Source organism: Pyrus communis, chromosome 9 (assembly GCF_041283825.1).
Source record: "Pyrus communis isolate YQ-2024b chromosome 9, ASM4128382v1, whole genome shotgun sequence".
Classification (NCBI taxonomy): Eukaryota; Viridiplantae; Streptophyta; class Magnoliopsida; order Rosales; family Rosaceae; genus Pyrus; species Pyrus communis.
In genome coordinates this window covers 25608593-25632112 of record NC_142573.1, presented here as the reverse complement: position 1 = coordinate 25632112, position 23520 = coordinate 25608593, and the positions used below count along the sequence as shown (strand labels likewise).

Sequence of the window (23520 nt, the reverse complement as noted above, 5' to 3'; positions counted from 1 at the left end):
AGACAGCTAGCATGCCTTGATTTTGGTCGAGGTGTGTCAGTTATCGCCCAGGGGAATGGATCCTGTAAGCCTTATATGTATATTCACATCTTTACCTAGCACGAGGCCTTTTGGGAGCTCACTGGCTTCGAGTTCCATCGGAACTCTGAAGTTAAGCGAGTTCGGGTAAGAGCATTCCCATAATGGGTGACCCACTGGGAAGTTCTTTTGTGAGTTCCTAGAAACAAAATCGTGAGGGCATGGTAGGGGCCCAAAGCAGACAATATCGTGTTACGGTGGAATCGAGCCCGGGATATGGTAAGGGCCTAGGCCGAGATGTGATAATTTGGTATTAGAGCCAATCACTGGCCGGATGTGTGCCAACGACGACGTCGGGCCCCTAAGGGGGGTGGATTGTAACATCCCACATCGCCCAGAGGAGTGGATCCTGTAAGCCTTATATGTATATTCTCATCTTTACCTAGCACGAGGCCTTTTGGAAGCTCACTGGCTTCGGGTTCCATCGGAACTCCGAAGTTAAGTGAGTTCGGGCGAGAACATTCCTATGATGGATGACCCACTGGGAAGTTCTCGTGTGAGTTCCCAAAAACAAAACCGTGAAGGCGTGGTAGGGGCCTAAAGCGGACAATATCGTGCTACGGTGGAGTCGAGCGTGGGATGTGACAATTTACCTGAGCGTTCGCAGCGTCAAACAAAAATATGTGTAACTACTAAATGCATATTCTAAATATAAAACATTTGGCATGGCATTTTAAAACACAAGTCCATTTAAACACGTTTTTTGGGAAAATACCAAGCATATATATATATACACACACACTGAAAACCAAAAGTCCACTCATTGATATGTGAAAAGGTCGTAGCCCCTGAGTCTCGCTATCACTGGGCATGGTTGTGATATAGATATGTATTATAATTTCTGGGAAATTATAAAGGTTTTACGGTGAGGGGTTACTACCTTTGATAATTGAAATGGTTTTGAAAAACTTTGTTTTTGCCCACTCACATTTTCTGTTTTGCGCCCCTCCAGGTTTTAAGTAGGAGTGCTTGTTGGTGGCTTATGAGGAATTGACGATGGTTCTGACAGATTATCACTAATGTAAGATCACCTCTGGTATTGTATAATTAGTACTTGTCCTGCTGGACTGCACTTAGGCTACCTATGCTCTGATTATGGTGTATCACACTTAAATATAGAAACTTTGAAGTTAAGCGAGTTCGCATGAGAGCAATCCTAGGATGGGTGAGCTATTGGGAAGTTCTCGTATGAGTTCCCATAAACAAAACTGTGAGGGTGTGGTAGGGGCCCAAAGCGGACAATATCGTGCTACGGTGGAGTCGAGCCCGGGATGTGGTGGGGGCCCAAGCCGGGATGTGACATTAACACCGCTTAGGTGCTAGGTGGCTGATTACTGTCTCAGTTAATTTCTAGATGTTTGATATTTAAGAAATAATGCCTAGACTTGCTTAGGCACTTGCTTTTGACCGCCTAGATTTGTTTAGGCACTCGTCTAGGTCGCGAGTCTCATTTGCACATGAAATAGATAACTTTTATTTTGCATTTTATTTTTTTAATAAATTGTAAAAGGCTTGTTGAATACTTTGATGAACTCTCATTTTATGCTTGTTCCTAGATTTTCAATATGTTTTTATACTCTATAGTCTATCTGTTATTTTATTTTGAAATTTATGTATCCCACTATAGTTATGTGTTTTTTAAAATATAAATAAACATTTATTTATATGTTATATAATAAATTTAATTAAAATTGCAAAAACCACCTACCACCTAGGCTCTAAACCCCTGTCCACGGTGTGATTAGTACTAGCGTCTTTTAGAATTTTGATTTTAAGTATTTCAGTGAATGCCAAAAAGCATTAGATAATACTTTTGTATTTTCAGTTCAACCAAAAAAAAAAAATTTCTGACGTCAACAAGAACCAAGCATTTAATACACCGAAACACCATAAAAAATAATTTCTTCCAATACATGCATAAATGATAAATGCGTTACTCTCCATCCTTCCATACTTCTTGTTCTTGTAAGTCTGCGGTGTGGCAATTCCGGGGCCACAAGAACTTGTTGTGGTTGCAATTTCTCTTCTCAATTTCCATGACATTCTGCCTCCACTGTACACTGCCAATAAATTTGGCTGCTTTACTCTCTCTTTCCTCTCTCTCTCCTGTAAAGTCAGTGCTTCCTACCGCAGGTGAGTTGGCTTCCTTGCATTTCTTTCTTTATTCACTGACTTTGAGCTGCTTCCATATCATTATTCTGCAAATTCTTATGTGGGTTTTCTTTGATTTGAAATTTGGTTAGTGGGATTTCGTTGAATTTTCAAGATTTTGTCTTTCGATTTTTTGTTGAGTGTCTAATGCATGGTGAAGGTCTGCTTTGATTTAGCTGTTATGTGTTTGTTGTTGTTATGATCATGTTAAAATAATTGAGTAATTAAAGGAGTGGTCGAACGTTAATGGTAAAAAATTTGAACTGAAATGCTCAGATGAACAAGATTAGTAATGGGCAAATGGGATATTATATAAAATTTGTGCAGATGAATAACTCGAAAACTATCAAAACACATCGCTTCTACTTTCTAGTGTTGAACTCCATAATATGAGTGACAACGCCGGCATTCTGCATTATAATTGAACAACTTTATAGACCCTTTGTTGCCAAGAACTGAAGCTTACTCTGTACTTTATGAGCGAGCTGCAAGATCGTCAAGGGCGGTTAAATAGAAGAAGAGAAAATGTGGGCAGAAAGGGAATAAGTAACTAAAGTGTCCTTATGAGAATTGGAAGAAAGAAACGAGAATGTTCTTTATATCCGGACCGTGATTTTGGAATGAAACAGAAGCACTCTAAACTCATAGTTAAATAGGTTTGAACCCTAAAGATGTTGAATTCACTGATTTTGGAAGCCTAATAAGAAAGACTGGCACATGAGGGTAGAGTTTATTGAAAAAAGAGAGGTAGTGAGTACCTTATTTGTTGGCTATAAGGATTATGTTGGCAAAAGATTTCTGAACCCAGTATACATTTAGCCAGAAGTTATGAAATTCTTGTTGTGCAAAGTCTTTGCCCATGAATTAAAAGGATTCCCGTGGAAATATGGTATCCATTTGCGTGTTAGAAACTTAAGACTGCATATGTTGGGTACTTAGTATGTTATATGGAATATTGTGTATTTGATGCTTGTATAAAATTTTGTGTTTTGTGCGGTAGTATTTTCTCGTAAGTTTTTTTTTGTTAAATGAGAATATAACACTTTCTTGATTCATTTTTCTGTTGAAACTGAAGCTTTAAGCTTCTGTGAAGGAAACGCTGGCTAGTTTCACTTCAGTGGTGTGTTGATCCTACCATGGCACTTACTGCAAGCAAGGTTTCAAGCTGTCCTGCGGTGACTAATTCAAAGGCAATTCCTAACTCATACAGAATTTTAAATTCGTTTTCCAAGTCAGTGCAACGACATAACCTTCATTGTCCAAGTCAAGGGGTTGAACAGAGGCAGCTAAATTGTGCACGTCTCAGTTCAGAAAAAATGAGATTTTCTAACGATGGTTTGAAGCACATATTGGGTAAACCAGTTAGTTTTACTGTCTCTCAGAGATCTACTGTCGTATACCTGTCTGGAGGAAGTCAGAATACCAAAGCAAAAGAATGCATAGTAACTTATGGTGATTCGGCAAAGGAGACTTGGTAAGAACCTAGTAGAAATGCTGTTATCTTTCTGAGATTGTGAATTTACTTTGTTAAATTAGATACTGTTCTATGTGTATGTGCAGCAAATTAATTATATGAGGACAAAGCGAATAATAATTGATCTAAAAACATAATGCAAGTCTACAAATTTATTAGATAAATGTAGCTTTTCCTTAAATCAGATTGTTTATAGTGTTATCATTGTTTTGTTTTGGTTCTTTTATTGGGAAGTAACCTGTCAATTGGCTTATGATTTTCATTGTCAGCCTTTGCTGGTAAATTGGAACTTGTTGAACTCAAAAAAAATAAAAATAAAATTTGAAACTTGTTAATTTATTAAACAATTGTATACGGGTGAAAGGATTTTCACTTCCTCTTGCACTTTCCTTACATGAAACTTGTGGTTTGTATTTGAAGGAAAATAATGCCAATTGAACATAGGAATTGGGCAAAGTGCCATTTATATGTCTCCGTCTGAAAGAAAAAAAGAAAAGAGACCTTTGATCTCCCCATCTTCCTCTTGCCTCGGAGTAAGAAATACATTCATCTGAGTTGATTGAGATATGATTTTTTTCTTCTTCTAGCTTGTTTTCTTGTGTAGGTAAACAAGCTATAGGGTTGCTCCGCATCTAGCTTTTCTAATCAAACTTTTCCTTAGCGTAAGCACTAAGAAAGAAAACGATCTTAGACTACTAAAGGGATACATGAAGGTAGTTTACTTGCTTAGTTAGGTAAAGAATAAGCACTCAGAAGTACTACTAGAAAGGACTACCTCACTCATAGGGACAAGACCGGATGATATAATGCTTTATAAGTTATCCAATATTATACAAAATTAGGCTGCCACTCAGTACTACGGTCTGGTGGTATTTCTCTTCACTTGGAATTGAGAGGTCTTAGGTTCGAATAATTAGGTTGCCCATTGTGTGGTTTAGCTGAACTCTCCGTCCCCCTAATGTAAAAATATCGATGTACTCAAAAAAAAAAGAAAAAAAAAAATATATATATATACAAAAAAACCAGCTGGAGGATTTCTTAACAGGAAGAGGGCATCAGACGAACAAAGACAGTAGTGTGTGTGTGTATTATATAGGGGGAGGGATTCGCTCTCTAGGTACCTTTCACGGCCCTCAAACTAGGGGCAAGTGCATTTGTATTGCCTTCATGTAGATCCTCAATTGTGTCAAGGTGAGAAAAATTACATATTAGAACCTAAAGGACTGGAGGGTCCCGTGACACTTAACTTCTGTAGACAGTTACATAATTTATGTTTGTTCACTCATCAAGAAAAGGTAATTAATTAATTTGTTTGATTTCTTGTGTTCTCCATTTGTGCCTCATTTTATAATCTCTTAGTTTTTTTTTTTTTTTTTTTTTGGGTAAAAGTTAAATGTCTCAGTTTTTAACAGTGATTTACTTCATCTTCTTTCAGAATTTTCCGTATTTTTTTGAACTATCACTTTTAACTCTGGCCAAATTAGTTTGTTGTTCATGCTCTTTGATTATGGCATATTTTAGCATAAGTTTAAAAGAACTGCCAGTTGTTCTCTTTTTCAATATCTGTTAAAGAACTCCTGTTGTATACTAGTTCACAGATTGGGGATGACGAAGATGGGGGGCCTCCAGTCTTTTCTGAAAGAACTACTCACTCCAGTCAGGGTTTAGCTGAAGCTTGCAAATTTGTTTTCAATGACGCAAAGTTTGTAAATGAAAGGGCTCGCAATGACATTATCCTGCTTTCTCGGTAAGATTCCCTAATCTACTTTCGTTTTTTTTTTTCCTTTTAATTTTGAGATGAGATTACAGTAATTAATCCACCTTATCTTGGTCTCTTCAAGAACAAGTCTTGCAATGTTAAATTACAATTAAGGTTGACAATATTCAAATTACAGAGGACCTGTATTAAAATTTGCAACACCATATTTTGGCCTTTTTCTGTAAATTATGCGTTATAAAGTCAGCTGGAGCATGGTTTGCAAAAGGAAAAAAATGTACAATTGTACTGGCTACTTGCACTTGATAGTTCATGCATAATTTTTAGATGGCCTGAAATGTTCATGCATAGAGCTCATTGCTCATTATTTTCCAATCTTGTCAGTGGTATAATGAGGTTGGATGCCCGTGTGCGTCAAGACGTTGCTATTCTTGGGTCAGGGTTTCTTAAGCTGGATGGTAAAACTCTTATCACCTTTTCAGTGAACAGATTTTCTTGTGCAGCTTTATAAATTCTTTTTATTTTGAATGCACACTTACATGAATTTATTCAAATTCGAATAACAGATAATGTGGAATGAATATGGTGTTTGGTTTCAAGAATGAAATTGGAATTAAGGAAGGAATCAAACTTTGTTGTTTATTTGGAACTTGTAATCTAGGCTCTGCATCAGGTGATTCATCAAGAATTACATATGCTTGGTTAATAGATTTTTATCAAGAATTGTCTAAATACATGATTGGTTAAAGGCTTATGTATGTTAGCTATAGCCATAACGAAATCCTATTATCAAATTTTCGCTCAGAATTATCAATAATTATAAAAATTCAAACCAATATTCTAGTAACTTAGGCATTTGTACTTTGCTAAAAAGTAATATCATCTAAGCTAAAGGTCTTGTAAAACATTGGTTGGAACCAATCGCGAAGTTATATTTCCCCTGAAAAATGTGATAGCTACCTGGCTGAAGGACTTTGAGTGGAGCTGTACCGTTTAGGACTCCTCTAGTACGGTTAATGAGGAATGCAATAGTTAGAATGACCATATGCCACACTCACAAGAAACAATGAACAAAAGCCGTATAGTCTCCACATTTTGCACTCAGCCGCACACCATTCTGCTTGGTGGTATAGGGGTAGGGCAGTTTCTGAAACCTACCCTTTAGGAAAAGCTATGACTAAAGTTATTGAACTGTGCAACCGGAGAGAAATAAGGACGACTAACAACAGATAAAAGGAAAAAGACGGAGAACATGCCGAGTTCAGATGTCTGATTGGATAGAAGGTATTCAATTGTGTAGGAGAGGAGTTATTCAATTGTGTAAACCCAGATGGAGGAGGTGTAAGTTCCCTAGGTCTGATTCTTGTGAAATGCACACATTTGTTAGCCATAGCAAGTTTCCATCTGGATAAAGATAAGCCTGGAAGACAAGGTGAAATCAATTGATTGCAAACAAGAAGAAATTGGCATTGGGATGTTGAGGACATTTGTACACGGTACCTAAAATACTCAAAAAGGATTTGGTAAACGCTTGTGTATAGCATAATGCAGTAACAGTAAGTCATCATTATTAGATTGGAAGACAACAGAGGTCAATCTTTTGATTGGAGATAAACCTGCAAAGGGGGTGGGGTGTTGTAGATGAAGTTAGATGAGGAAGTTAGTGGAACTGGCTTGTTGAGAGTGAATCCCACATTGATGAGAGGAGGGACCTTTCATGTGCTTATAAGTAAGTTTGGCTACTACCCCATATTGCCAATAGGTTTTATGGTGGAACCCCATCTTCTTCATGGTATCAGAGTAGGTTGTCTCATGTGTGAAGCCCAACGGCCACATGTGCTCCACGTAAGTTGGGCTACTCCCCATATTGCCAAATGGTTTTATGGTGGAACTCAATTTCTTCACTGGCAGAGTAGGAGAAGATAAAATGGAAGAATGCTGATTCCACGATTTCAGGCATTCCTTCAAATGTTCATTCTGGTGAATGAACACTTAACCAAGGAATGGAATGGATTCCATTCCACTTGTCATTTCACTCTAGCCAAACATCAGTTAGTTTACTTTACAGAATTGTGAATCAGTTAGTTTACTTTTGCAGAATTGTGTATGAATATTTTTCTCCTTTTAGATCTGGCTTCTTATTTGTTATTTTTTTTATTTAATGGGAGAATGGATTATTTGGTTCTCTTTTTTTTGGTTGCCTAAACATGCAGTCATCTTTGTCATGAAACTTGTGATGATGTTATCCTGACCTTCTGCTCTGTAGCCCGGGCAAGAGAGGATACTGAGAAAATTGACCGTAATGTGAAGAAGAAAGCCAAGCTCCTCCATCATATTGCTATGGTATGTGTATTATTTATTGGGGCTTTTAGCAGTAAGTCACAAAGCAACACTTTTGTAATAATCGCGTACTTTTGTTTTATTTATTTTTATTAACCCCTCAATTTTTTATTTTTTTATTTTTTTTGAATTATTTCATCCCAGTTTTTCTGGGAAAAATATTTACTAAGTGTCATATAGGGCCTAAATATAAGTACTATTTTTTTTTTCTGGGCAGCTTTTTACTATAACTTTGAATTTTAGGTTTTTTTTACTAATTTGATAACCAACAATCCTCTGCAGATCTTAAAAGACAAAGCTGAGTCTAGACTGAAAACCGCTGCTGATAAGCATTGGAGTGACGGAGCCTTAGAGGTACTCTTTTCACAGAAACAAATTCTTTTTGTTCTATCTGTTGGTTAACATGATGCAGTATCTCAAAACATAGAAATTTTGAAGGAAACTTTGAAGAAATTGAAATCATTCAATATGCATCAATTAAACTTACGAGCTTCATACAATATGTATTTATGATGAATATGCAACGTATAAGGTGAAAACAGTGTGCCCTGCCGGTATTTGTGACTCTAAACTAGATTACTATAGGCTAACAGTGTGTGAAGTTAAATTACGAGCTGTGATAGTGTAAAATAGAAATAAGCAAGCCACAGAACTATTCAAGAAATTAAAAAAGATGTCAAAGTTGTAAGAAATGCATGTAAATAAGGGCTTGATTGATGCACAAGAGTACAAACAAGAGAGCGTACATGAATTTTCTCTTGCGGGTTTCTTTATTATCAACCAACATAGGTATAAATGTAAGGAAAGAAATGATACAAACATAGTTCAAGTCTATTGATGTATTAAAAAATTAATTAATTCAAAACCGCATCCAATGCTTAGAAAACCGTTACTAGTAGTCTAGTATAATTAAAAAAACAATTCAAGTTTTCTAAAGTTCAGTTCCGCATTATATACATGTATATAAATATATTGTGTAAAAATGCGGTGTTACGTGATAGAAAACAATTTTAGTTTTCTGGAAAATACAATGATGATAATGATGCACCAAAATATGCATCTTGATGCTGTGTTGATTCTCTTAGGCTGATTTGCGCCGTGCTGACCTCCGTGCCAAACAACGTGCAATGGAAGATGCCCTAATGGCTTTGGAGGTAAATTTATTTTCGTTTGCAATACTAACAAAGATACTTGTGGGAGATCATGTCTAGTTATGTTACTCCATGTTCTCTGAACTTTTTAGATATTATGTGCAGTTTGTCAAAAATATTCATGATAGGATGGTGAACAAAATGTACAATTTGTAAGTTTGTTTTGTGATTGTTAAGTTCCTTTGTCGTTTGCTCCCTTCTATCAGTTCTGTATTTACCTTTGGATTATAATATCTCCTGTCGACATCCAGTCCTCTGCAAAGCGAAAATGGTGTTGTATCAGAAAATGACATACTGGGGCGTATAATGCTTGAAAAGAATGGGAAAAGTCTTGATTTCCCTCCTGGGGAAGTATCTACTGATCGCATTAATGCAATTCAGGTCCCTTTTTCCTGGAAATCTCCAGTTGACTTTGTTCCTACTTTCTTGAGATTCAGGATATTACAATCTAATAACTGGTTGTGTACAGGAAGCTTACTGGAGTATGGCGTCTGCCCTCTTTGAAGCTGATGGAATTGACTATACTGATCCTGAAGAGGTCCATATCTATATGTATTTATGTTCCAAGTCTGGTCTAGCAGTTAATGTTATTATGTTAGACTGCTTGTAGGGTCGCTTATTTAACTTATCTTTCTATCTGGAGCAGCTCGAGCTGTTAATTGCAACTCTAATTGATCTCGATGCAATGGATGGTAAAAGTAGTGTATCGTTATTGGCAGAGTGTTCAAGTTCTCCCGATGTCAATACCCGGTAAGTTATGCAAGCATTACTTATTTATCTTATAGTGCCCCTTGGACAATCTTACCCCCTTAGACTTGACAAATGCATACATTTTCCTCATAAGCTAAGAGTTCAGCCTTTATTGTTGTGAATCAAAGATTTAAGTGTACAAAGCCAATCATGCAATATGCTTTAATCTTCTGACCGACGTGCATTGACAAGGCTGTATCCGTATCCGTATCTCATGGAAACCTATGTTCTTGGAAATGCTTTTCCTTTCTTTTTGGAAACAATGCTGCGAATGGTGTCACTTATGTTTCTTTTAGGAATTTGTTGTCATTTTATAGCCAAAAAGAAGTCTGACGCTGACATTAATTTTCGAGTGATATATCAAATCCAGAGACAAGGAAGACTGTTTGAATTTTGATTCGCTAGTTTCTGTCGACTCCTACATGACTTGTATTGTATATCATCCACTATTACCTGTTAGTTTTCTGTTGTATAGGAAAGCAGTAGCCAATGCTTTGGCTGCAGCTCCATCTATGTGGATTCTTGGTAATGCAGGGATGGGAGCATTACAGGTTTGCTGGAAATTAAATAATTGTAATTTGTAATCGTCAGTCTTCGCCGTGATGATGCCAGAAACTCATGCCTTTCATTTTCCTTGCAGAGACTCGCAGAAGATAGCAATCCGGCAATTGCTGCCGCAGCCTCTAAAGCAATCTTTGAACTTAAGAAACAATGGGAGATTGAGGAAGGAGATAGCTGGAGGTTTACGATGAACCAAAATACCATTCAAGGAGAGGAAAGCCAAGAATCCGACGACAATGCAGATACAGATTGACGTACTTATACAACTGTAGTGTAGGTTTTCACATGGAGGTTTTAATTAGTTGTAGGATAAAAGACCCCCACTAATTACCATAAAGTGATCAAATTTCCGTAAATAAAATGCTGCATTCTTTTTCTTATCTTATTGAAATGTGTCAAATAATTCACAACGGCCAAGCAATGATGATATGGGGGACTCAAATTTGGGACGTTTCATTAACTACAAATCCTACCGTGATCTTAAAAGTACCTAATTTTGTACAGATTGAATAAATTAAACGAGAATTAACGGACTAACAGGCAGACAGGGCGTGTGAAAGGAGAAAAGGAGAGTGGTAATCATTTCCATTGGTTACCACAACAAAATAAAGGTTGAGGATCTATTGATTCTCTCATCGTGATCCACAAGTTGGTGAGTTTGCACATGAAATGTGATTTGTAAGGTCTCAAGCCAGCCGTTCAAAAGTATGGAGGACATTACTAATAAACCCTAGAGAAACGCTTCATTTTTCCTCTTACACACTCATGTTTATTCATGTACATCGATTTCCTTCATTTATTCAATTCAATAGTCCATTAATTCTTATTAATTTATTCAAATTCACAATCAGGAATAATCATAAATGTCAAAAGAGAAAATATGAGCGTGCGGAAATCACTCGCCTTAAACATTTCAAGGAAGCATTTGGTTAGGTTCTTTGATTTACCTTCCTTTATGTTTCTGAGACCCAACAACGAACTGTTCACTTTTGAAAAGTTAAAGAAAACATATAGAGGCCCATGAGCAAAAGCAGATATTATACAACCAACTTTATTTATACAAAGGCTCTCATTCACTCTTCAAAAAGCCCCCAATTTGATCTAATTCCTTCCCTTTTTTCCACTCACTTTTTCTTTTTCCTTGTTAGCTTTTCCACCATGCCTGCCACTGCTGAGTGTTGACAACCCATGTTTCATCATTCCCTGCCTCCCACTTTAATACCAAATATAAGAAGAATCCTAAGTAGCATTCATATGTATTTGATTAACAATGAACAAGTACAAATTAATTACATAATACTTGTTCTAAATTGCTCTTAGGGATAGTGATGATCACTTTAAACTTGAAAGCTAAAATTCCAGGTGTAGATTCTATGGGTGCGTTTATATCGTCTTTAACAGATGTTACAAACTACCATTTTTTCTAATGGTATTTCTTTTTTCAATGTTGAAGACGGATCCCCGCTCCAATCCCCCTTTGATAAAAAGAAAAATAACATATTTTTTACTGTAAACCAACTTCTCTTGCAACAGCCCAGTCTTCATTTTTCTATCTAAACTTGAAAAGCATTCCTCTCTCTCTCTCTTTACATCCATGGCAACCAACAAGTTTGCAAGCATGTTGCACAGGAACACTCCCATGTTGATTGTAATTCTAGTCTATGCTGTTCTTGAATGGATTTTGATAATACTCCTCCTCCTCGACTCTTTGCTCAGTTACTTGATCAACAAATATGCCAACTACTTCGGCCTGAAACCACCTTGTCCGTTGTGTACTCCTAGAATCGAACGCGTCCTGGAACAAGGCAAGAGCTCAAACAACTCTTACACAGATGTTGTATGTGAGAGCCATGCCACTCAGATATCCAACATGTTTCGCCGTCCTTGTTCCGAACCTTCTTGCGGTTCTTTGGAGTATGTGCGGAAACGGAATTCAGCTGTAGAAGCTGTGGATGATGGAAGCAATGGAGGTAAGTATCAAAGCGCAAACAAACCTGAAAGCCTGTCAACTCACAGTTACAATGGCTATGAGTTGGAGACAACGAATGAAGAACATGAGGACGATAGAGTGGCAGACGAGCAACAACTTACATCAGATGTTTGCAGTTCTAGCTTCAGAGGCATTGCAGTGGAAGATTGTCAAAGGTCTAGATCAGTATTGCTATGTCAGGAAAATGATGCAGATGAAGATAACAAAGGAGGTTCCCTTGACATTGCGCGGTCAGATTCTAACAGCACGAAACTTGTCCATCAATCTTCCGATGCTAGTGCTACTAGCATTCAGTGTTGCTTTGAAGAAGATTACTCTCTTGAAATCATCCCCCTATCTTCCGAGAATGGTTTGATCTGTGCTCACAATCATCGGTTGATTCCCGTTGAGTTGATTGATTTTTCAACTACAGTAGACCAAGTAACCCGCAATGTAAAAGAGGAGGAGGTGAGAGAGCATGATCATAAAGAAGTAAATTTCGCCTCTGAGTCGAACATCGGATCTGAACCTCAACTCTCTGGAGAACCATCATTAGTACTTGTCACAAACGAGAGTGCAGTTAACACAAGTAATGGAGAAGTCGAAAGCTTAGATATGTCCAGGGGTTTTACTGATAACTCTTCTGACGTAGACGCGGAAGAGGTAAAACAAGATTTGGTTTGCAAGCCATGTGACGAAGTCGTCACTGCTCCAGGAGCTCAAACATTATTTGTTCGAATTGAAGAACCCGATAAGAAAGAACGAAATGATCCACCAGGTACAGAAGATTGTAATTATTAATTAAATTTTTTCACTAGAAGTTTATTTTGCATTCTGATTTCTTAATAAACTGCAGCATCTGAAGAAGAAAGTATTTTTGCAAACACAGAAGAGTATGACCGTGCAAGTGATCACCCTCGGGCTCAAGAAGGTTCTTCTTCTCCGTGCTTTGAAATTCCCAATGTACCTGATACATTCTCGGCTCAGAGTGATTACGGTAAATCTCAAGATCATATCTTACCTCCACCTAGATACAAAAATTCGTTTGACGAAGGACATTTAGTACTATAAGTAGTGTAATTGTTATATAAGAAAGAGCTGGATTTTACGGTAAATTTAATTTTGACAGGTACAAGGCATACTGAAGCAGCTACACCGCAAGAGGAAACAAGTATGCCTGAAAAGGCTCAAGAACGAGGGGAAGAGAAGATTCCTGACTCACCAACATCTGTAAACAGTCTTTGTTCCTTGCACAAGAAACCAGATGATAAAATAGAGTCGGCAGTAGAAGAGTATTTGGATGGAAGTGTGGTGAGCGAGACAGAAGAGAGGGATCCTTTTACAACCATTGGACGGCTCAAAGAAGCGCTGACAGCTGAGCGTAAATCTCTAAGTTCTTTATATGCAGAACTAGAGGAAGAGAGGAGTGCATCTGCAATTGCCGCCAACCAGACTATGGCTATGATAACAAGGCTTCAAGAAGAGAAGGCAGCAATGCAAATGGAGGCATTGCAATACCAGAGGATGATGGAAGAACAATCCGAGTACGACCAGGACGCCTTACAACTTCTGAATGATCTGATGAACAAGAAGGAGAAGGAAAAGCAAGAACTAGAGAGAGAATTGGAAATATATCAAAAGAAAGTCCAAGATTATGAGGAAAAAGAGAAGGCAAGGACCATGAGCAGAATTAAATATGGAAGTATAAGAAGTAGGAATTCTTCTGCTTCTTGCAGCCAGTCGTGGGATAGTGATGCGCTATCGATTGATCTTAATGTTGAAGTTAGGGACGAAGAAAGCGGCTTCGGTGGCCATCAAGAAAGCAATGACAAAAACAATACCACAGACGATGCAGGTCTGAGTTTGGAAGATTTGGCTCTGGATTGTGTTAAAAATATGAGTGTTCTTGATGAATCACTAGCAGGATTCGAGGAAGAGAGGCTGTCCATTCTGGATCAGCTCAAAGCCTTGGAGGAGAAGCTAATCACATTGGGTGCAAATGAGGAATTAGCCGAGGACTTTAAGCTAGTTGAGCATTCCCCAACGTACAGCCCCAAATACTCCGAAGAGAATCATGATGTTAGCAGTCCAGAAGAAAATGGGATAGATAGACATCATCCCGAGGAAAAGACATTGGATTCCATGGCAAAGAGGCTTCTTCCGCTTTTGGATGCAACTGACGATGAAACCGAAGAAGGGTTAACTCATGAAGAACACGCTGATCAATCAGAATCAATTGAAATGATGCGGAGCTCAATTACCAATTTCGAACTGAATGATGGAAAAATAGCCATTGAAGAGGAGGTGGATCATGTTTATGAGAGGCTACAAGCTCTTGAAGCAGACAGGGAGTTTCTCAAGCACTGCATGAGCTCCATACAGAAGGGAGACAAAGGGGTGGATCTTCTCCAAGAGATTTTGCAACATCTGCGGGATCTGAGGGTTGTTGAACTCCGCGTCAAGAACATGAATGATCCCGAGGGCGATGAAGTTGCAGTTGAATGATACAAGGGGAATCCAATTAAGAGGTAAAATTCAAACAAGTTTACAACTCGGCCTTATGATTTCGACACAACTATTACAATGCTGTAAACACAAACCACTCTTAACGCACAACAAAAAAGCATAGTGGCCACACCCACACACACATACATATATATGCAACGGATATGTGACAACATTTTTTACATAATGACATGTGTTTTTGTGAAGCCTACTTTGTAATTATTCCAATCCGAACCATCTATCTTTTAGGTTTTCTATAAAATATCATGTCTACCAAAAATCACGTAAATCTAAGCTGTATAACTGTTGGATTAAGGGTTTAGGGTTTCTTTGTAAAACCGTATTTGTCTATTTTTTTTTTATTACAAATGAATGTCTTAATGATTATGATTTGTCTAACTTTTTGAAAGGATGTTCTATGCATGATGTTCTAAAATATACATGGTTCGGATCGTTAAACCACATTACAAAGTAGGCTCCAGAAAAACGTGTGTTAAAAGTTGTGTAAAAAAAGTGTTGTCACGGATCTGTCATATATATACACACACACACACACACACAAATGAAAGAAAAAGAGTTTAATACTCTAATCTACACCATTAATCTCCATTTTGTTGGAACTATTGAGGTCCAACAAGATCGATCTAGAAAACTTTTGATGAATCTTAAATGTCCAATTTGTCTTATTTCAGATGGTACAAAGATGTTTTTATGCTTCTTCCGCTTCTAGATTACCATCTGTCTTTGCAAAAAAAGGTACGCAATAGCTAAGGAACAAATTTGGTGGTATAATACCCTTTGATATGTATATTTATGGTGAATTAACTAGTGAGATCTGTACTGAAGGATTAACACTCTGTAATTACATGAAGCTTAAAAATCAACTTGAAAAACAAAGGGTCTAAGAAAAGAAAGAAGTAGGTGATTTTTGTGAACAGTTTGATTTCAGGCCCACTACAAAATTATCTGCAAGAAAGCCTCATAAAAAGCATAAAAAGCCTCATACAAAATTATCCACCATTTTCTGATGATATTTCAAGGAAAAACGAAATTGAAACAGAGTTTTAAGAGATGATGGGAGACTTTACTGAAATTGATGACATTAATATCGTAAATTCTCAAGAGAACCTCAAACTCAGTATGTCAATTCCATACAACAGAAAATTACAAATAAAGAAAATTTTATTTGTTCTTTGAAAGAGTAAATTCATTTTAAAAAAATTGAAGGACAACTTCTTACTGAAACAATTAAAAAGAAAGTTAAGTTAATACAAAAGGATTTCGAAAGACATGTTTTTGCAGCTATTTCTAGTGCTTTTTTGGATCGTAAGAGACACATTGTTGAGTTACCCAATGAGTTTGATTTTGATGAAAAGAATATTCAAATAAAGGCTCGACCCATTTAGATGAATAACAGGTTAATAAAAAATATGTAAAAAAAGAAATAATCGAGCTTCTTGAAAATAAGTTGATTCGCAAGAGCTACTAGTCATAGAGTTGCTCAGGATTTTACGTGGAGAATGCGGCTCAACTGGAACGAGGAGCCCTCAGGTTAGTCCTAAATTTAAACCATTAGATAAAACTTTCAAATGGATAAGGTATCTCATTCCTAATAAGAAGATTTTGTTAGATCGACTCGGTCAAGCTGTAACATTTTCAAAAGTCAATATGAAATTTGGTTATTGGAAAATTCAAATTGCTGAAAAGGATAAATATAAGACTGCTTTTAATTTATTGTTTGGACATTACAAATAAAACATAATGCTCTTCAGATTGAAGAATGCCTCCTCCGAGTTTCAAAATATTATGAATGATATATTCAACTCTTAAACCACTTTTACCATTGATGACATTGATGATGTTCTAGTTTATTCCAACTCCTTAGAACAACATTTTAAACATTCAGTATTTTCTTGAAAATGGTTGAAACTGCAGGTTTAGTGGTCTCGGCTTGAAAGATGAAACTCTTTTAGAAAAAAAAGTTTGATTTTTTTTCATAATATCCAGAAAACGTTAATTCTACCCCTTGATTGCTATTGCTTTTGCTGATAAATTTGCAGATGAAATTCTGGATAAAAAACAACTATAAAGATTCTCAGGAAGTCTTAACCATGTTGGTGAATTTTATAAGGATCTTGCAAAAGACAACAAACATCTATATTAGAGGTTGAAGAAAACCTTGTCTCTTGGACAAATGAACATGGTTTTTACCTACATACCCTTTACTCAAAGATCTAATTAAGCTTGCCATTAGAAGAGAGTTTCACTACTTCTCTGTTCCTTAGTTGATATGTCGACAACACACTGCCTACGCCTAACAAACGCCTAACCTCGGCTAAATAGTTGTACATCTCACTGACGACTTCCCCCACTTTAATGAGAAGTTCTTGAAGAGTATTTTGATCTAAAATAAAAACTTAATTGAAACTAGACTAAAAAGTATATAAATAACAAGTTTGGCTTTGATACTAAAAATGACCCAGAGACGTCATAGTCATTTAATCTTGTTTAAATTTATAAATCGGAAGAGAATATGTGTATAAACATAATAAAATTATGAATAACAATTGAAGCAAATAAATATAAAGTAACGGGATACTAATGTTATTAAGCCTGATATCTTTTTTTTTTTTTGGTGATTTTCAAGAATGTACCCATGTTTTGATACAATAAATTTTTTGGTTAATTTTGATGAATGTACCATGGTTATATATATATAAACACACACAATAGTATATTTATATTTTAATATTTTTAATCCCACAAATTATGGTTTTTTATTTAAAATCTCATTTATATAAACAACTATAATTTTTAATTTTTAATTTTAAAAATATAGTAACCTACATAGAAATAAATTATAACATTGATTTCAGGGACCATGATCAAAAATTAAAAACCAACAAAGTTTCAATCAAAGAATATTCATAATCAATGACCTCATCCAAAGTCTCCCTTAATAATATCTCCAAACACAAGTGGTTGTTACAAAAGGGCAAAAGCACCCTCACACTTAAATTGATTTGCACTCTTAAACTCTAGACTAGAGTTTTTATAATCTGAAGAAAAGCTTGTTTAGAACTGAGCAACTAGGCTCCTTTTATAGCAAAACTAAAAAACAAGACGACAAAGTAGGAAACTACTAGGTGTTGGTAAAGTAGAGAGTCGCCATAAAGCAGACTTGCACAGTGGGCGGTATCTTCACTTTATGCAATGGATCTGACTCAGCTTCACATGGATAAACAACAAAAGAAAAGACTCTTAAGTAAATCATCAACCCAACACACATGGCTACAGGAAAATTAGTCAATTATTCAAAAGCTGAATAATTCTTTACTTGTCTTGATATCAGACAACATTTCATGCTTTTAACAAATATTCTTATTTCTTTTCTTTTCATTAGAAAAGCATTACGTGCTTTTTTGCTTTATAGAATGGACTGGAGAATTCCAAAACAGTCATCACCATTATCATTTGCCAAGTCTTCATCCATTTTTTCTTGAGAAGACATGTACGTTGATGTCATTTCTTCGTCCATGTCATCGAAGTCAAGAAGTTTTAAGACCTTCCTTTTTAGGTCTGCTTTTGAAGAGGATGAGCTAGATTACTCAACTAAAGACTGAAGTTTTTCAGCCTTTTAAGAGAGAATTGGAAGCTAGGAGAGAAGATCAATCTTCACAAGTTCTTTCATTCGTGATTCTTCTGACCTATCTAAGTTAAACTTGTCCCACAAGTGCACATAAATCTGTCTTTCTAGTTGAGGAATATAATTCCAAGTGTCCTTATCATCTTCATCAAAATCATAGAAACCATTTCAGGATCCAAAGGAGTTCATAGATCATCATGAACCATAAAAATATTTTCCTTGTTTTAAGATAATCAGAATTGACTTGCCCTGAACTTTTTAAAAATGATTCATGGACTAATTGAGGAAGATATTCTACATTGGTCCCAAAATAAGAAAACCAGGTTCTGAACCAGTTGGCAACTCTTTCAGAGTACAAAGGCAAAATTGAATAAACCATGTGTGGTAGTATTAGATACTTTGAAAACCTAAGACCATTTCCCATGCCTTTTGATAATCCCAAAAATTATACCCCCCTAAGGGCTAATTTAGGACTGAAGAGAAAAAGCATAGAGTCGGCTCTATTTCCTTATTCTTCTCGAAACTTGATGTAAAACGAATCAACTGTTCTTTGCCCTCTTGAGTTCTTTGCTTCACGACTCCACTTTACCCATCATCAGAAGCATCTGTTTCAATAACCTTATAGGCTTCTGGGTTGGCTAAAGCTAGACATGGTATGCAAGAATACTGATTGAAATAAAATCAGTAGACGTATTGCATTGATATAGAAGTGAAACTAATAATTTGATAGCTCTTTTCAAAATCCTAATCCTGAAGTGATCACTCTTGAAGATTAGGTAATAGCCCCAACTTTATGTGTCTTCTCTCTAGGCCTGAAATTAGGCATCAAGGAATAACTTTTGGGAGTATCAAAATGCATCGGACATTTTCTTATATTTTCAAGATGTATGATACTCCCAGACGTGATTTATTCATTTTCGCCTTCATACTTTAAATGAGCTGCCAAATTGGTTCAAGACCTAGTTTCTTATCTGGGAACCGAATGCATAATATCTTCCTCAACGAATCCATGAATCACTTTTAGAAAAGATCAGGCAAGCCAATTCTGGTTATCCAAGGAAACTATTGTATAGTTCATGATGATTTATGAACTCCCTTAAATCTTGAAATAGTCCTATGATATTGATGAAAATGATGAGGACTCTTTGTCACATCCCAAACCGGCTTCGCCGTAGCACGATATTGTCCGCTTTGGGCCATGCCCTTACAATTTTGTTTATGGGAACTCACGTGAGAACTTCCCAGTGGGTCATCCATCTTAGGAATGCTTTCACCCGAACTCGCTTAACTTCGGAGTTCCGATGAACTCTGAAGCTAGTGAGCTCCCTAAAGGCCTCGTGCTATATGGAGGTGGACATGTACATATAAGGCACATCACCCCATCTCCGTTGGTCGATGTGGGATGTTACAATTCTTGGTCGATGTGGGATGTTACAATTCATCCCCCTTAGGAGCCCAACGTCCTTATCAACACACTCGCACCACACGGCAGAGTGGCTCTGATACCATTCTGTCACATCCCAGATCGGCTTCTCTGTAGCACGATATTGTCCGCTTTGGACCACGCCCTCACAATTTTGTTTCTGGGAACTCACGCTAGAACTTACCATTGGGTCACCCATCTTAGGAATGCTCTCGCCCGAACTCGCTTAACTTCGGAGTTCCGATGAACTTAGAAGCCAGTGAGCTCCCAAAAGGCCTCGTGTTATATGGAGGTGGGTATGTACATATAAGGCACATCACCCCTCTCCCGTTGGTCGATATGGGATGTTACACGCTTGGAGTTATATTCCTAAACTAGAAAAACGGATTTATGTGCATTGATGAGACAAGTTTAACTTAGATACTTGAAGCCCCATTCTTTTCAAGCTAGAAGAATTAAAATAAAAAAACTCGTGAAGATGGATATTCTCTCTTGGCTTCCAATTCTCTCTTAAATTAGGGCTGAAAAAATGAAGTCTTTAATTGAGGAATCTAGCTCATACTCTTCAAAAGCAGACCGAAAAAAGAAAGCCTTACAACTTCTTGACCTCAATGACATGGGTGAAGAAATGAAATCAACATCCCCGTCTTCTCTGCAACAAATAGATGAAGACTTTGCAGATGATAATGAAGATGACTGTTATGGGATTCTCCTGTCGATTCCACAAGGCAAAAAAGTATGAAATGTTTTTCTAATGAAAGATAGAAGATAAGAATATTTGTTAAAAGCATGAAATGTTGTCTGATATTAAGATAAGTAAAGAATTATTCTACTTTTGAATAATTGGCTACTTTTCCTATAGCCATGTGTGTTGCTTTGTTGCTTTATTTAAGAGTCTTTCCTTTTGATGTCTATCCATGTGAAGCTGAGTCAGATCTACTGCATAAAGTAAATATGTTGTCTAATGTGTAAGGTTACCTAATGGTGACCTTCTACTTTAGCAACACCTGAACTTTCCTACCGTGTAAGGCTATAATATGAGCCTAGTTGCTCATTTGTAAACAAACTTTTCCTCAGATTATAAAAACTATAATCTAAAGTGTGAGAGTGCAAATCTGTTTAACTGTGAGGGTGCTTCTATCATTTTGTAACAACCATATGTGTTTATTAATGTAAGTTTGCTTTGTTAGTAGCATAGCCAAAATTTGTTATATAAAGATTTCTTAGTCTAGCTTTAGTTAAAATTTCCTATTAGATCAAGATCCTCTACAAGAACTTCTCACTAAGGTGATAGGAAGTCGTCAATGAGCTGTAACGCCATTTAACTGAGGTATGAGTTAATTAGGCTAGGCAGTGGTGCTATCAATACATCACCTAGGAAATAGAGAAGTAGAGAAACTCTCTTCTAATGACAAGTTTAGTTAGATCTTTGAGTAAAAGGCACGTAGGTAGCAATATTAGTTCTCATAACAATGGTAGCTCAAGAACTATGAGGGTCAATAATATTGAAAAAGTAACAATATATAATATTGAAAAACTGTCACGAATGCCAGTGCAGATTTTCAATTGCTTTCCCAAAATCAACTGGATCAACATCAACATATGCGAAAAGGTCATAACTATTTGCATATTGGTCTAATTCAAGTAGCAGTAAAACCGTTAACAAGAACAGGATTATATACTTCTATCCTACTCTATGTAAGAGATATATGACACAACAACTATGTCAATTCCATGTTAGGAATGATAGAGTAATCCCTTAGTGAAGGACCAATCTATTTTAATTGTTTCCTAAATTTTTCTGTGCCGTTATCCGACCCCATAGTCGTAAAGACTCACTTGTCAATACGCAAGGGAATGATATGAAAGCAGGATCACAAAATTTAGTTGTGACTTATAGGATTTCATAAAAGGAGATGAAGTCCATTGTGCGCAAAGCAAAAATTATGGATTGTATGGGAAAAATCACTTTGTTCCAAGTTAATATAGGAAAAGCCCATACAATGATACTTAAAATGATTAGGTGGAATGATGTTACTCTACCTGAAAGATGGAGACTGCAAGATGGAGCTCCACCTCAACTGATTCAAAATAGATAACTCAGTCGTATAAATCAATACGAAGATGGAGATGTAGAAATACAATTCTCCACTAATAGGTTGGCTACATTAAGCGTTGGTCATTGATTAAGAGTTGAATCTTTAAATGCACCAAGACTCCTTCTTTTTCGAACAAATTTGTTCAAATGGTCAACATCAAGATCAAACTTTTAGTGAACCTAATAAAGAATTTATAGAGTTAGACTATCTTAATGAAGAAAATGCTTCAAAAAGATAATAGTGAGGGAAAAAAAAAATTCAAAAAAAGGCAAGCTTTCTTAAAGAAAGCCCATTTTCAGTTCATGAGAGGAAAAGAGTTTGATGCAAGGTTTTTTACTTGGCATAAATGGTGTGCCAAAAAATAGAAGCTCCTTGAATATGCTGAATGTATAAGTGTCATTGAAGATCCATTGAAAACTTTATCACTAAGGAAGGAAAAGAAGAAAAGGCAATTTACTCGCCAGAAAAGGCCATTGAAGTAATAAAAAAGGAACCATTGCCTATCCGTTTGCGGAAGTACCTGAAACAACTCAGTATAGTCAAACAACTACCACTTCCTTGTACAATGGAGTTTCAGTTGTTATACAACAAAATAATTATACAAACATATTCCTTCAGTCTTTAGGCAAACAGACATCCAGAATTTGAAAATTTGTTTCAACCAAATGGCCTCTACTTGATTCAAAAAATTGAGAGCCTAGGACATCGAGTTGGAAAGAGACAGCATCTAGTTCTTATAATAGTAAGAATATAGATAGCAAGCCCAATCAAGTCATGTTTAAACCGACATTGCTTCCTGACCTAAAAATTACAAGTTAGTAAAAACTTTGACTGAAGGCGATGAGTTCGTAGATGCCTTAGCCAAGAGGTCAAATTCTATCAAAATCTCTTTTAAAGATCCTAAAGTTGCAGTAATTAATCAGCTGACCTCAAAGATTTAGAGTAACAATTCACTAAAACAAGTCCTGAATTACGACTGCATAAAATAAAAATTGGAAAAAAGATTCAAAGAACAGCCCCAGCAAAAAATTATTAACCTAGACCTTCACCAGTCAATATGCAATTTGAGGAAAATGATATGTGTGAGATAGTCCTAACCAGTAGTAAAATTCATTTTACTCCGAATTAGGGTTTACGATAAACAAGCACATGCATGCATTTTGGCACATTACAGAAATTAAGATGATAAACAAAATCTGTTTGATGATTGCAGATTGCTCTATTGGTGCTGAGGAAGACCACAGAAACATATACATATGTGTGATCAAGAATTTGTTTAAACACTTGTTGTGGACAGAAATTACGGAATTAATCAATCAAGGGGAGCATCTCTTAAAGGAGAGGAGTGATTCCTTCTTGTGTTTGTTCCACTTGAACTAAGCATGGCATAAACATGCCCTAAATTTTGCAGTGACTCCTCGTTACTGCATAATGCAGATACATATACATCACCTAGCACTAGCACAGGTGAATGGTGAATGGTGAATGGTGAAAGGTGAATGATTAATGTGAAGAGGGGCATAATATTCTGAGATTGTTAATTTCTAGTATTTGCTTCTTTTGGATTGGGAAGGAGATGTAACTAGTTTTTTTCTGTTCTTTTTTATTTTTTAACTTCTTTTTCAATCCCCAAGAAAAAAAAGAAATTTATTTTGA

General features: G+C 36.4%; 2 protein-coding genes across 6 annotated transcripts; both read left to right on the top strand.

Moving 5' to 3' along the window:
* The first annotated feature begins 1976 nt into the window (after window positions 1-1976).
* On the top strand, window positions 1977-10607 carry LOC137740306 (senescence-associated protein AAF, chloroplastic). 2 transcript variants are annotated; one of them, XM_068480167.2, is made up of 13 exons: window positions 1977-2211; window positions 3305-3703; window positions 5295-5450; window positions 5805-5878; window positions 7687-7763; window positions 8043-8114; window positions 8846-8914; window positions 9017-9063; window positions 9163-9292; window positions 9381-9449; window positions 9558-9661; window positions 10137-10212; window positions 10302-10607. In XM_068480167.2, exons 2-13 carry the CDS (start codon window positions 3366-3368, stop codon window positions 10473-10475), a joined length of 1386 nt encoding a protein of 461 aa, XP_068336268.2. In that variant the 5' UTR covers window positions 1977-2211; window positions 3305-3365; the 3' UTR covers window positions 10476-10607. The 2 variants fall into 2 exon arrangements, with proteins under 2 accessions (XP_068336268.2, XP_088556352.1); XM_088700226.1 differs by lacking the exons at window positions 10137-10212; window positions 10302-10607 and adding an exon at window positions 9979-10127.
* An 871-nt stretch (window positions 10608-11478) lies between these two features.
* Window positions 11479-23436, top strand: LOC137740850 (myosin-binding protein 3-like). 4 transcript variants are annotated; one of them, XR_015966811.1, is made up of 5 exons: window positions 11479-12969; window positions 13048-13188; window positions 13321-14719; window positions 15389-15452; window positions 23078-23436. XR_015966811.1 is itself a non-coding variant. In XM_068480657.2 (4 exons), exons 1-3 carry the CDS (start codon window positions 11817-11819, stop codon window positions 14694-14696), a joined length of 2670 nt encoding a protein of 889 aa, XP_068336758.2. In that variant the 5' UTR covers window positions 11479-11816; the 3' UTR covers window positions 14697-14719; window positions 15389-15593. The 4 variants fall into 4 exon arrangements, 2 of the variants coding, with proteins under 2 accessions (XP_068336758.2, XP_088556476.1); XR_015966812.1 differs by having other exon boundaries at window positions 11636-12969; window positions 13081-13188; XM_068480657.2 differs by lacking the exon at window positions 23078-23436 and having other exon boundaries at window positions 15389-15593.
* The last annotated feature ends 84 nt before the right edge of the window (window positions 23437-23520 follow it).